The sequence below is a fragment of the Pituophis catenifer genome, unplaced genomic scaffold, assembly GCF_029215685.1.
Source record: "Pituophis catenifer annectens isolate HBS135680 unplaced genomic scaffold, rPitCat1.0.hap2 SCAF_2, whole genome shotgun sequence".
NCBI lineage: Eukaryota > Metazoa > Chordata > Lepidosauria > Squamata > Colubridae > Pituophis > Pituophis catenifer.
In genome coordinates this window covers 234,090,485-234,103,808 of record NW_027256882.1, presented here as the reverse complement: position 1 = coordinate 234,103,808, position 13,324 = coordinate 234,090,485, and the positions used below count along the sequence as shown (strand labels likewise).

Below are 13,324 nucleotides of genomic sequence, written 5' to 3'. Positions count from 1 at the left end.
TAGAACCGGCAGAATCCCACCATTGCGACCCCATGGACAACGTTCCTCCATCCAGCCACCTCGTTCTCTGTCGTTCTCTTCTTCTTTTGCCCTCAATCTTTCCCAGTATTAGGCTCTTCTCCAGTGAGTCCTTCCTTCTCATTAGGTGACCAAAGTATTTGAGTTTCATCTTCAGGATCTGGCTTTCTAAAGAGTAGTCAGGGTTGATCTCCTCTAGGACTGATCGGTTTGTTCGCCTTGCAATCCAAGGGACTCGCAGGAGTCTTCTCCAGCACCATAACTCAAAGGCCACAGTTCTTTGGCACTCAGCCTTTCTTATGGTCCAACTTTCACAGCCATACATTGCAACTGGGAAAACCATAGCCTTTGTTGGCAGGGTGATGTCTTTGCTTTTTAGTATGCTGTTTAGATTTGCCATAGCTTTCCTTCCCAGGAGTAAACGTTTTTTAATTTCTTGGATGCAGTACCCATCTGTGGTGATCTTGAAGTCCAGGAAAATAAAATCTGTCACTACCTCCATTTCTTCCCCATCCATTTGCCAGGAAGCTAGGTGGTAGTTTGGCCTAAAAATGTAATGCATGTCCTGTACATCCATCTCCTTTCTATTATAACTATAAAACCAGCTTCACTAATTCTTGCTGGACTTAGATTTACGCTTTCAGAAACACCCTGAAAGGTCAAACAGGAGCTGGACACAGTGAAAGACTCACAGGACAACTATTGTAGCAGAGAAATGTTAAAAGTAGAAAGCTTTGAAATCCCCAACTATGACATTATTTTCATCTAGTCACTCTCTTTGGGCCTAATTTATCTGAGGAAGATTTTTAAAAAGTAGGAGTGGGTGAGACTAATCCTTTAAATGTTCTTAAAAATTTCGTATCAGCTCTTGGCTCTAAGTTTGGAAGTTATGTAAGCTAATGGAATCTCAGGATGAATATACATCTCTTTTAACATTTCAAACTATATAAAATGGGTTTTGAGAAGCTCCCTGGCATCTCATCTTTGGAGGTGATTTCATTAGGGTTGTGTAGCCTTTAGATCTGAGGGCAAAATGGAGCTTCAAAGATGAGGGACACTCATATTGCTCTTCTCGTTTATACAGATAGTCCTCGACTTCTGACCAAAACTGAGCCCAGAATTTCCATTGCTATTCAAAGCAGTTTTTAAGTGAATTGTGCCCCATTTTACAACGTTTTTTGTCATAGTTGTTAAATGAATCCCTGCTGTTAATGATTCATGCTGTCGTTAAGTGAGTCTGCTTCTCCTCTTTGACTTTTATTGTTGGACGCTTTCAAATGATGATCACATGACCCCAGGACATGTAACTGTCATAAATACGTGTCAGTTGCCAAATGCCCGAATTTCAATCACATGACCATAAGGATGCGGCAATCATGTGAAAAATGTCTATGGAGATTCTCAGTCATCCAGGTCATGGTTGGCTCAAAGGAGCTTTTTCAAAGGCAACTGGACTTCCTTGTTGTTGTTTTTTTCTTTGAAGACATTTCACTTCTCATCCAAGAAGAAGCTTTTTGGATGAGAAACAGAACACCTTCAAAGAAAAACAAAAAAGTCCAGTTGCCTCTTGAAAAAAAGCACCTTTGGGACACTGATGTGAAAAATGGCCACAATGGTCATGCTGCCCTCTCTAACTATAACCCGATGCTAGAAAAAACAGATTTTCACCTTTGAATCTGAAGGGCAGAAGAGACCTATCACTTAGATTTCAACATGGGGAGAAGCTGAAAATGAATTCTGTGCATTTAGTCCTTATATGAAAAGTTTAATTTTCAAACAGGGGTAGTTTGAACACCAACATGGAATGAATTTCAGGGGATATACTGTTTCAGAATAAAATCCTGCTCTGCACAGAGACTTCCTATACACAATTGTCTAGACTAGAGATTTGGGCTGCAACCTTCTGTGAAGCATTACACATAAATACATGAATAGCAGTATACTCCAATCTGAATTCCATGCATAACTATGCATGCTATTGGAAGGCTGGAGTCGTTCCATGGAATAATAAAACACAAGCAAAGCCAACCATGAATTAACTATTTCTCTGAACAATTTCATAGAATGGGGTTTATACTTTTAAGACTTGGAGCATAAGCACAGGTAAACTGTAGTGCCAAATCCAGCTTCAGGTCTGCATTCAACAGTACGTAATAGAGTCAGTAAGTTTTAGAACCAATCAGTGAATTACACACACACACACACACACACACACACACACACGTGTTCTTTAAATAAGTCTTCCACATGTTAATATTCTCAGTTGGTATTCTCTGTAATGGTTCTACAGAAAACAGAAAGCTCTGTCCAACAGAATTTGTGGTTCAAATAAATAAATAAATTATGTGAGAAAGGAAATCTTTTATTCTTTTCTAGAATCAACATTTAAGGCAATTAAGTTTCTTTTTATTATTCCAGTAGCAACTTACAACCCAAACTTATATAGTCAGAAATAAATCCCACTGAGTTGCACAGGACTGCATTCCAGATTTGTTTTCTTTAATTTGTCTTCACTAGCCTTACATCACTTTGGCTCATTCAAATTTTCCAATATCCTCTTTGGGAGGAAAAAATGCAATGACTTAATCTGATCATTTGGATATGCTTAGTTTTCAGAGGAAAAACAACCTGGAAGGGGAATACTCCGTCAAAGTAAGCAGCCTGAACTATACCTTAAAACCTGAAGATCCCCTTCTGAATTCTGCACTTCATCCATAAGACGGTGCCAACGCAACAAAGTTTTCAGCTCCTGTTGCTCTTTTGCTTCAGTGACTGACAGCTGCTTGGGACAACAAACACACTGTTCAGTGTTAAATTTTCTCCTGATTTCCCCCCCCCCAATAATTTCTGAATGGAAAGCATAACAAAGTTGTACTGTTAATATAATTTATGTATAAATTTGCATCTGTATCTGGGCATATATGTATACACAAACACATTATGTACGCATGCACCATACATTTAAACATGGTAAGACAGAGGAATAACAGAGACTTTGCAGAAATGAAAATAACTGTTCCAAGTATTAATTTAGGAGATATTTAGTTCTAATAACAGTTTATCTATGCATAAGTAATATTGCTCTAGGGATCCCTTATGTCTTTAGGCTGCCTGGGAGATTTCGCTTTTTAGATAAATGCAAATTGTTGCTGCAAAGAGAGAGTAGAACTTCTGCATAAAGAGAAAAGCAAACAAAGCAAGTTTAAACTCACATAATGTATTATATATATCAGGGATGTCAAACTCAAGGCCCTCAGGGCCCACGGGATGCTTATTTATTTATTTATTTATTTATTTATTTATTTGTTTGTTTGTTTGTTTGTTTAAATTTCTATACCGCCCTTCTCCAAATAGGACTCAGGGCGGTGCACAGCCTAAGTAAAAACAAAGCATACAAAATTTAAAAAACAGTATTAAAATAATTAAATATTCTGGCCGTAAATTAAAACAACCCAATTTAAAATCAATTTAAAATTTAGCTCAAGCCAGCCCAGCTAGTTGAAATAAATAGGTTTTCAGGGCCCGACGAAAAATCCGGAGGTCTGTTATTATACGTAACTCTGGGGGAAGGTTATTCCAGAGGGTGGGCGCCGTCACAGAGAAGGCTCTCCCCCTGGGGGTCGCCAGCCGACATTGTCTGGCGGACGGCACCCTGAGGAGGCCCACTCTGTGCGAGCGTACTGGCCGGTGGGAGGCTATTGGTGGCAGTAGGCGGTCTCGTAAGTACCCCGGCCCTAAGCCATGGAGCGCTTTAAAGGTGGTCACCAACACCTTGAAGCGCACCCGGAAGACCACCGGGAGCCAGTGCAGCTCGCGCAGGAGAGGTGTCACATGGGAGCGCCTCGTCGCCCCCATAATCCCCCGCACGGCCGCATTCTGGACCAGCTGGAGCCTCCGGGTGCACCCCTGGGGGAGCCCCATGTAGAGAGCGTTGCAGTAGTCCAGGCGGGAAGTGACTAGTGCCTGAGTGACTGTGCGTAGAGAGTCCCGATCTAGAAAGGGGCGCAACTGGCGTATCAGGCGAACCTGATAAAAAGCCCCCCTGGCCACGGCCGTCAAATGGTCTTCTAGAGACAGCCGTGCGTCCAGGAGGACGCCCAAGTTGCGAGCCCTCTCCGTGGGGGCGAGTGATTCGCCCCCAATAGCCAGCGATGGCGTCAGCTGGCTATATCAGGACGCTGGAAGCCACAGCCACTCGGTCTTGGAGGGGTTGAGTCGGAGCCTGTTTCTCCCCATCCAGGCCCGCACGGCCTCCAGGCACTGGGACATCACTTCAAGGGCATCGTTGGGGTGGCCTGGGGTGGAGATGTACAGCTGGGTGTCATCAGCGTACTGATGGAACTCCACCCCGAAGCCACGGATGATCTCACCCAGTGGCTTTACATAAATGTTGAACAGAAGGGGTGAGAGGACCGACCCTTGTGGCACCCCACAAGCAAGGTGCCTCGGGGTCGACCGCTGCCCCCCCCGTCAACACAGATTGCGACCGGTCAGAGAGGTAGGAGGAGAACCACCGCAAAACGGTGCCCCCCACTCCCAATCCCGCCAACCGGTGCAACATGATACCATGGTCGATGGTATCAAAAGCCGCTGAGAGGTCTAACAGGACCAGGACAGAGGAGCAGCCCCTATCCCGAGCCCTCCAGAGATCATCCACCAACGCGACCAATGCCGTTTCCATGCTGTGCCCATGCCGGAAGCCGGACTGGAGCGGGTCTAGATAGACAGTTTCATCCAGGTACCGGGGAAGCTGTTGCGCTACCACACTCTCAACAACCTTCGCAACGAAGCGAAGGTTGGAGACTGGACGATAGTTAGCCAAAACAGCCGGATCCAGAGAGGGCTTCTTGAGGAGGGGCCTCACAACCGCTTCTTTCAAAGCGGCCGGCAGGTCCCCCTCACTCAAAGAAGCGTTAACAATCTTCTGGAGCCAGCCTCGTGTCACCTCCCGGGAAGCTAGTACCAACCAGGAGGGACACGGGTCCAATAAACATGTGGTCGCGTTCAGCCGTCCCAGGACCCTGTCCATGTCCTCGGGAGCCACAGGATCGAACTCCCCCCAGATAACACTCTCAAGACCTGTCTCAATCATCCCGTCCGGACATACCCAGTCAGAGGCCAGCCCTTCCCGAATCTGAGCGATTTTGTCATACAGATACTGCACAAAGTCCTCAGCTCGGCCCTGCAAGGGGTCATCCCGCGCTTCCAGATGGAGGAGGGAGCGGGTCACCCTAAACAGGGCGGCCGGGCGATTATCTGATGACGCGATAAGAGCGGCAAAATAGCTAGATTTTGCCGCTTTTATTGCCACTAGGTAGGTCTTAATATGAGACCTCACCAGTGTTCGGTCGGATTCGGAGCGGCTGGTCCTCCAACTACTCTCCAGGCGTCTTTTCCGGCGCTTCATCTCCCTAAGCTCCTCGGAGAACCAAGGAGCTAGGTGAGTTCGGTGCCGGGTCAGAGGCCGCAAAGGCACGACACGGTCCAAGGCCCCGGCAGCCGCACTATCCCAGGCGGCTACCAGGTCCTCAGCCGAGTCATGAGCCAGAGTCTCAGGAAATGGCCCAAGCTCCATCTGGAACCTATCAGGGTCCATCAGGCGCCTGGGGCGGAACCACCTGGTCGGTCCCGCCTCCCTGCGGCGGGGTGCAGCGGTTAGAAAGTCCAGTCGAAGGAGCGAGTGGTCAGACCATGACAAGGGTTCGATGACTATATCCCTTGTATCAAGGCCACTCGACCACTGACCAGAGACAAAAACTAAGTCCAGAGTGTGTCCACCCGTGTGAGTGGGGTCATGAATTAACTGAGTAAGGTCCATGGCCGTCATGGAAGCCATGAACTCCCGAGCCACCTCAGACGTTTCGCCGACAGATGGCAGGTTGAAATCCCCCATGACTAGAAGTCTGGGGGTACCAACCGCCACCTCAGCTATGACGTTGAGCAGCTCGAGCAGGGCCGTTGCCACGCGGCAGGGAGCCAGGTACGTGATCAACAAGCCCATCTGTACTCCACGACCCCATCTCACAAAAAGGGACTCACATCCGGCTATCTGTGGAACAGTGGTCTCCCTCGGATCAAGACTTTCCTTTATAATAACCGCCACCCCCCCCACCTCTGCCCTGAGCTCTCGGCTGATGGAATGCTCGGAAACCTGGTGGGCACATATCCACGAGGGGAACCCCCCCCTCATGGCCCAACCAGGTCTCCGTAATACCTGCCAGGTCCGCTCCCCCCTCCTGAATAAGATCGCAAATGAGGGGGGCTTTATTTACCACGGACCTGGCATTGCACGACAGCAGCCGAAGGCTCGGGCCCTGAGAGTCTGAACAGCCTGGGATACGAGAAGGGCTATGGGGACCGGGGCGCGCCACCGCTCGAAGGTAGCGAGTGCGCGCCCCCACCACATGATGCGGCCCCCTGCTCCCGCCATATCTGCCCCTCCCACTCAGCACATTGATAGAAAAGCCCTCGACAGAATGGACTCTAATGTCCCCCTTACCCCCGGAATCCGCACCCTCCGTGGCCCCACTAACAGCTGGGCCGGACCCCTCCCCCCGTGGGTTAACCCCCAAACCCACACAACCCTCCCACCCCTTAAAATCCCTTAAAAATCTATCAAAAAGTTTCCCTAAAAAACCCCTCAATCCCCTTTTTGCAGCATGCCACCTCTCGGGGTGCCAAAGCCCGTCATAAAGGTAGGCCCTTGATAAAGTGGAGGGCCACACCTGCGAGAGGGGGGAGTCTCGCAGAATAAGAAGTTCTGTTGGCGAATACATCTAATCAATCAGTTAATTAATTAATCTGGGGGAAGTCCACGGCCTGGGGGTAATCCAGATAGTCCAAAGTCTGGGGAGGGATATTCAATCAATTCCAAGTCAAAAAATTCAATAAATAAATCCCACTGCTCTCTCACAGCAGTGGATGGAGTCTTAAGCCACTTTGAGGCCAGCTTAGATCTGGCCCATGGGGGCGCCCTGGAAATAGTGAAGGACCGGCCCACGGTGTCTCTGCCAGTGAAAACATTTTCCCTGGCAGAGGTACAGGAGGCAGTTACAGGCAAAAACAGACATTGAGGTGGCCACACCCACCCTGGCCATGCCCACACCGGCCCCCCGAGGTCAAACACAACCCTGATGTGGCCCTCAATGAAATAGAGTTTGACACTCCTGTATTATATGGATGTGTGTCTGTCTGTATATGTATATTTGTATGTGTGTGAATCAAAATGATGGTTGAGGCACCATGCTAAAACCAGGAGACCAGGAATTCTAGTTCTGCCTTAAATATGAAACCAGCTGGATGACCTTAGGCCTGTCACTATATCTCAGCCCTAGGAAGAAGGTAAGGGCAAACCACTTCTGAAATCTTGACATGAAAACTGCAGGCATCTGTCCAGGCAGTTGCTAACACTGCCTCAAAGGCACCCCCCACCTCCTAAGTTGAGAGTTCTCTGCTTTGCAGGCAAAATGGCCCCCAGAAAGAAAAAAAGAATGAATGGAGAAGCACACCAAAATTTCAGCAATTGAGGCAGGTGTTCCAGTCATGACAGTTTGCAGATTCAATCTGCAGAGTCAATCTGAAGATAGAGATTTCAGACTGAGAGTTATTAATCACTACTAGGCGTTACAGGCATCAAATTATTCATGGTATACTAGACCGAAGAAATAATGGCTACTTTTTCAGTTCTGAAAGCATGAAGGCCACCCGAGTCTCAGATTTACAGTACATCCTGTCGTGAATGGTTTAGCAAAGTCATTTTTTTAAACTTCAAGACAGGCTTCAGAAGAAAATGGAACTCAGCACTTGTACAAATATAAATAGAATAGAATAGAATAGAATAGAATAGAATAGAATAGAATAGAATAGAATAGAATAGAATAGAATAGAATAGAATAGAACAGAACAGAACAGAACAGAACAGAACAGAATTCTTTATTGGCCAAGTGTAATTAGACACACAAGGAATTTGTCTTTGGTGCATATGCTCTCAGTGTACATAAAATAAAAGATACATTCGTCAAGAATCATAAGGTACAATACTTAATGATAGTCATAGGGAAACAGTCAATATAAAGTAGAGATTTTAGCAGGACTGCTATCTGATCAAAGAAATTTTAGTAAGCTAATTTCATATTATTGGTCAATTAATGACTGGCTCTCCAAAAAAAGAAAGATATGTAGTGATTCTATCAGATGGATGTACAGATATTCTTTGACTCATGATCACAATTGAACCCAAAATTTCTGTTGTTAAGTGAGATGTTTGTTAAATGAGGGCTGCCCCATTTTACGACATTTCTTGTCACAATTGTTAAATGAATCACTGCAGTTGTTAAGTTAGTAACACAGTTATTAAGTGAATCTGGCTTCCCCGTTGACTTTGCTTGTCAAATGGTCTCAAAAGGTGAACATGTGACCCCAGGACACTGCAACCGTCATAAATATGAGTCAGCTGCCAAGCCTCTGAATTTTGATCACATGACCATGGGGATGCTACAATGGTGGTTAAGTGTGAAAAATGATCATAAGTCCCTTTTTTCAGTGTCATTTTAACTTTGAATGGTCGCTAAATGAATGGTTATAAGTTGGGGACTGTACTACCTGTAGTACAATATATTGGCTTTTTTTAATATCTCAGACAAGAGACATTTCCAACATGAGACAGACAGCAAAAACATTAACGCTGCTCCATGTAAAATAATAATCCTTCACAAATCTGCTATCCAGTTAACTGGAAACATTGTTAAATATTTCAAACATTTACTAATGGAAGAAATTAAATATTTCAAGTCCTGTTGTATAAATATGTGCTCCTGTGTGCACTAATGCATGTTACATGTTGTACACAGATGCTTGTCCTATCATACAGTGGCTGTAGAACAGTGGTGAAATCCAATTTTTTTTACTACCGGTTCTGTGGACGTGGCTTGGTGGGCGTAGCAGGGGAAGGATACTGCAAAATCCCCATTCCCTCCCCATTCCTGGGGCCAGCCAGAGGTGGTATTTGCCGATTCTCCAAACTACTCAAAATTTCCGCTACCGATCCCCAAAACCTGTCAGAACCTGCTGGATTTCACCCCTGCTGTAGAATAATGTTGCCAAGGTAGTTTTTACAGTGACTATTGAATGAATAGCAATAGTCTTTCATATCTTACAAATGAAGGTGAATATACATGTCCCAGGATAATGTTGCAGGATCCAAATGAGGTCAGTCACCGTGACCAGAGTTTTTGTCCTATAAGCTTTCCAACTCATGCTGGAGCCCATCTTCAGGGAACTTCTCTCCAGCAGAGTGTGTGCTGTTCCATGTGTGGTATTTACATGGTGCCTGTTGTATGTAATCTTATGTAATGCTCCATAGGAGCAAAGGAAAGGCTTGGTAGTTAGGAATTCTGCATGCTTTTGCCTTTTATTCAACCACTGGCACTGAGGTTGTCACTTGTCTCCGTCAGACATTTTGTTTCATCTAAACATGTTTGGGAAGCTTACAAGCAGGACATGAATTTTATTTCTTTCTTATTTGTCTTAACTTTCCTAATCTAGTTGCTCCTAAATTTTTGAGACCTGTCAGACACAATCACTAGGATTATCTGTCAGATGTGTTCTTGCAAGCTGAGCCTTGTTTTCAATTGCCTCTGAAGTTTTCCAAACAATTTTTTCCCCAACGATTCTTGTATTTGTATTATGTGTCCAAAATGTTTAAGCTTTAGCTGAATTATTTGTGCTTCCAGTGATCAATCCTGTTTTACTTCTTCTAATACTTAAGGCAAAACCTCTATGCTAATCAGGAAAGCAAAGCATGAATAGAACATGGCAGCAGAGAACTGACTCTAGGTTTATTGATTGTTTGGCTATCCAACTCCCAAACCACTTTGGGCAGCTTACAATTAGGAAAACATAGAAAATACACACAGAGGCACACACAGAGAAACATATACACATAAAAGATATAACAGATCAGTAGAGAAAAGGAATCAAGATAAAATCAACACAAAAGCAAAAGACAAAAAAGGGGCTCTAGAAACATCCTACCTCCAAAGCCGGGTAAATAACCAAATCTTCAATTCTTTCATGAACAGTATAAGGGTTGGAAGCTTGGTAGAATCTCTGGATGAAGATAATTCCAGAGGGCAGGAATTCCAGCAGACTTGGCATGTTTGCCAGGTGCCGCAAGATGACATTTGCTTAATTGATAAGATCAAAAGTTGGCAAAGGAATGTAACAAAGCTGCATACTCTTCCCTTATTTATTCAAGGGAATGCAAAATATGCAGAATATATATTGAAGGAAACTTGTGGATTGGAAGAAGATTTTGAACCTATTGAAACAAATATCAATAACCTGTGCTATACTGAAGACACTACTCTGGCAGCTGAAAGTGCAAATAATCTGCAAGCTCTGACAATGAAAGTCAATGAAAAGATGAGGCTAAGCTTTAAAATATAACAAAGCACAATACTAATAACAACATGTACAGGAACCTGGCAATGAAGATATTGAAGGTGGATAGCTTCTGCCTTTTGGGATCAACTAGGAATAGTAAAGGAACAATTAAGAAATAGGCTGCAGACTAGCAGTTGGCTGGATAGCAATGAAAGCTTTGGAAAAAACATTCATGTGTCAGGATGTATCTATGGTATATCTACAAAGGTTTGAATCATGCAGAAAATGGTTTTCCCTGTGGCACTCTATGTAAGGAGAAAGGATCAAAGAAATATTGATACTTTTGAACACTGATGCTGGAGAAGACCCTTGAGAATACCATGGATAGATAGCAAAGTGATAACAAAAAGATCAGGCAGTAGAAGAAATCAATCTAAAGTTTTCACTCGAGGCATAAATGACTCAAATTTATGATTTTTTGGATACATTATGTGAACACCTAACTCTTTAGAGAAGGTTGTTAACTTGCAGCTCCAGGAATGAAGGAAATAAATTATCTGGCCCCATTTCAATTGGGTTTCAGACCAAAATATAGCACTGAGATAGCTTCAATCACACTGGTAGTTAACCAGTGGTAAGACTAGGATGAGTGGTGCATCCATCCCGACTGTTATTGTTTGCACAAAGTCAGAAGACTCTGACATGCCCACTCTAGACAAATGTTACCTCAGGAATCTGGAAACAATCAAGAGTCTGATCCTGATTCCGCCAATATAGACTTGGATCACCCTGATATTGATTGGCTTGCCTTGGATTCAAATGGACAGCAGTGTGTTAGTCTTGGGCTTATATCCAACTACCAACATTGACACTCTCTTCTTAACAGTAATGCTCATTTCATTTAGTCTCTTAGCTTCTCATCCACTGTAAAATATCTGACACTCCTGTGACATAAGGTGCCTCTTTCTAGTGCATTTCAGTTCACTGACTCTCAGATGTCAGTTATCACTTTGATATTGTCTCGGTTGTAAATGTCCGCTTTGCCTTCTTGGTAGAATGATGCAATGATATTTCCTTCTCTAATTGACAGTATTTAGCCTGATTCCTCATTTAACATGATTGTCGTTCATTGGTGACCCTTCTGAGAAGTATAGTTCATAGCATAACTGGGATGTACAAGAATTTTCATGAGCACAAGGTAGAAGTAGGAGTAATCCTTACTGAATGTTTAGAAGTCTGGTTTCTTGCAAAAATAGATCAGAAGAACGGTGGGAAACTACCCCACTATTTATGAAATTACAAATGATGAGAAATCCACAACGATATTTAATCCCAATTGCTACAGGTGATTATGTAGAAATGAATTACTATACTAGTGAATTAATAGAACTGATGTGTAAAGGCAGTAAAATGTAGCCAACTCTACAACTTTCTAGAAGTGGAATAGAAAGAACAATCCACAGCCTCTCTTGCAGTCCTCAGCCAATTGGTTGCAAATCCCAAATTATCCTTCTGTGTTATTCAACTTTTTTTAAAAAAAGAAAATGTAGAAATAAATGACTTAAGCTTATCTTTGTTGAAATGCAGAACCCAAAAGTCATGAAGGGAAGGGAAATAGACAAAAATGTCTGACTTCTTTGGTAATAATATCCTTCCTTTCTTATGTCTCCTGAAACCCTAGGTAACAAAAAATAAAAATAAAAAATGCAGGCTCCTAAAATAATAGGATTCAGCAACAGTGCTTTCTTCTTAGTATTTGAAAAGCCAAAAGATTGTGTTTTAGGATTTAATTTCTGGCAACTCCAGGTGAAGATGTAAAAGAATTTGATTTTAAAAAGTAAGAGATCTAGCACTGAGAATGTTATCTAGTTTTGGTAGTGATAGATCTGCAAAAAAACAACCATTCTGAGAGCACCAAGGACCTCTCACTTCAACCCTGAGCTACACATATTCGCCTTTATTGGTGAGAAATCTACTGCCATTCAGTGAAGATCAATCTCTCCCTATGTAATGCCTTCTCTAGAAGTATAACTCCTGTTGGCTCTGAGTGGCAAGGCCACAATGGACATCATTTCCACTGTCAGTCTGATTCAGTAGATGGCAACTTTGTACTTTCCTGTTGATTGTAGATCGAATATAGCCAACTGTATAACATTCTTGCGAGAACAGCTCACAAAATTTAGACTGCATCAATAGAATTATCACTTCTAAATCACATGGATTAATCATTCCACAATGATCACACCCCACCTCAAACATTGGGTTTAATGCTAGAGAAGGATTTGGACAACTGGAACAGTTTAGAGGACAGCAATGAGGATCAGGGCATTAAAAACTAAATCCTATGAAGAGCAATAGAACAATCAGATAATGTTAAGACCCAGAGAGATATGATAGCTTTCTTTCATACAGAAGAAGATCAGGATTTGTTCTCTATCCTTGCAGAGTGCAGCACACAGAGTAATGTGCTTAAGGAAGGAAGATTATGAAGGATCCTAACAGTAAGAGCAGTTTGACAGTGAAACTAATTACTCAGACAGGCAATTCCTTAGCTGGGTTCAAGCAGATGCTTTAATATAGCTTTCTCCATTGGATAGTAGATTGCACTTGATGGCTCCTTGCAGCTTCGTGACTGTATGATTTTATCACGAATTAGAAAAGCCCAAAATATTCTGTGGTGCTTTAATTTTTGTACAACCAAAGATTAAGAGCTGCAATGTAAATGTTAAAATTAACAGCCTGGTAAAAATATCTCTAAAGGGGGATAGTTTTTCTTTGAAGATTGAAAAAAAGTTAATTGTGTATTCAAGACCTAGCACAGCATTTCAGTATAATTGTTTTTATTATTCATTGTAGCCTTGAAAACCAGAAGATGTGGTTCATTCTAAAGCTTTAATTTTTTTTTTTGTCCCACAACCCACAA

At 43.2% G+C, this 13,324-nt stretch overlaps 1 protein-coding gene across 1 annotated transcript in view; it reads right to left on the bottom strand.

The window, feature by feature from the left end:
• Positions 1 to 13,324, bottom strand: part of AOPEP (aminopeptidase O (putative)) — a 207,280-nt gene that overhangs the window by 129,722 nt on the left and 64,234 nt on the right. The window contains exon 7 of the mRNA XM_070938690.1: positions 2,691 to 2,797. Within this exon, the coding sequence (XP_070794791.1) occupies positions 2,691 to 2,797 (107 nt within the window). The remainder of the gene's footprint in view (positions 1 to 2,690; positions 2,798 to 13,324) is intronic.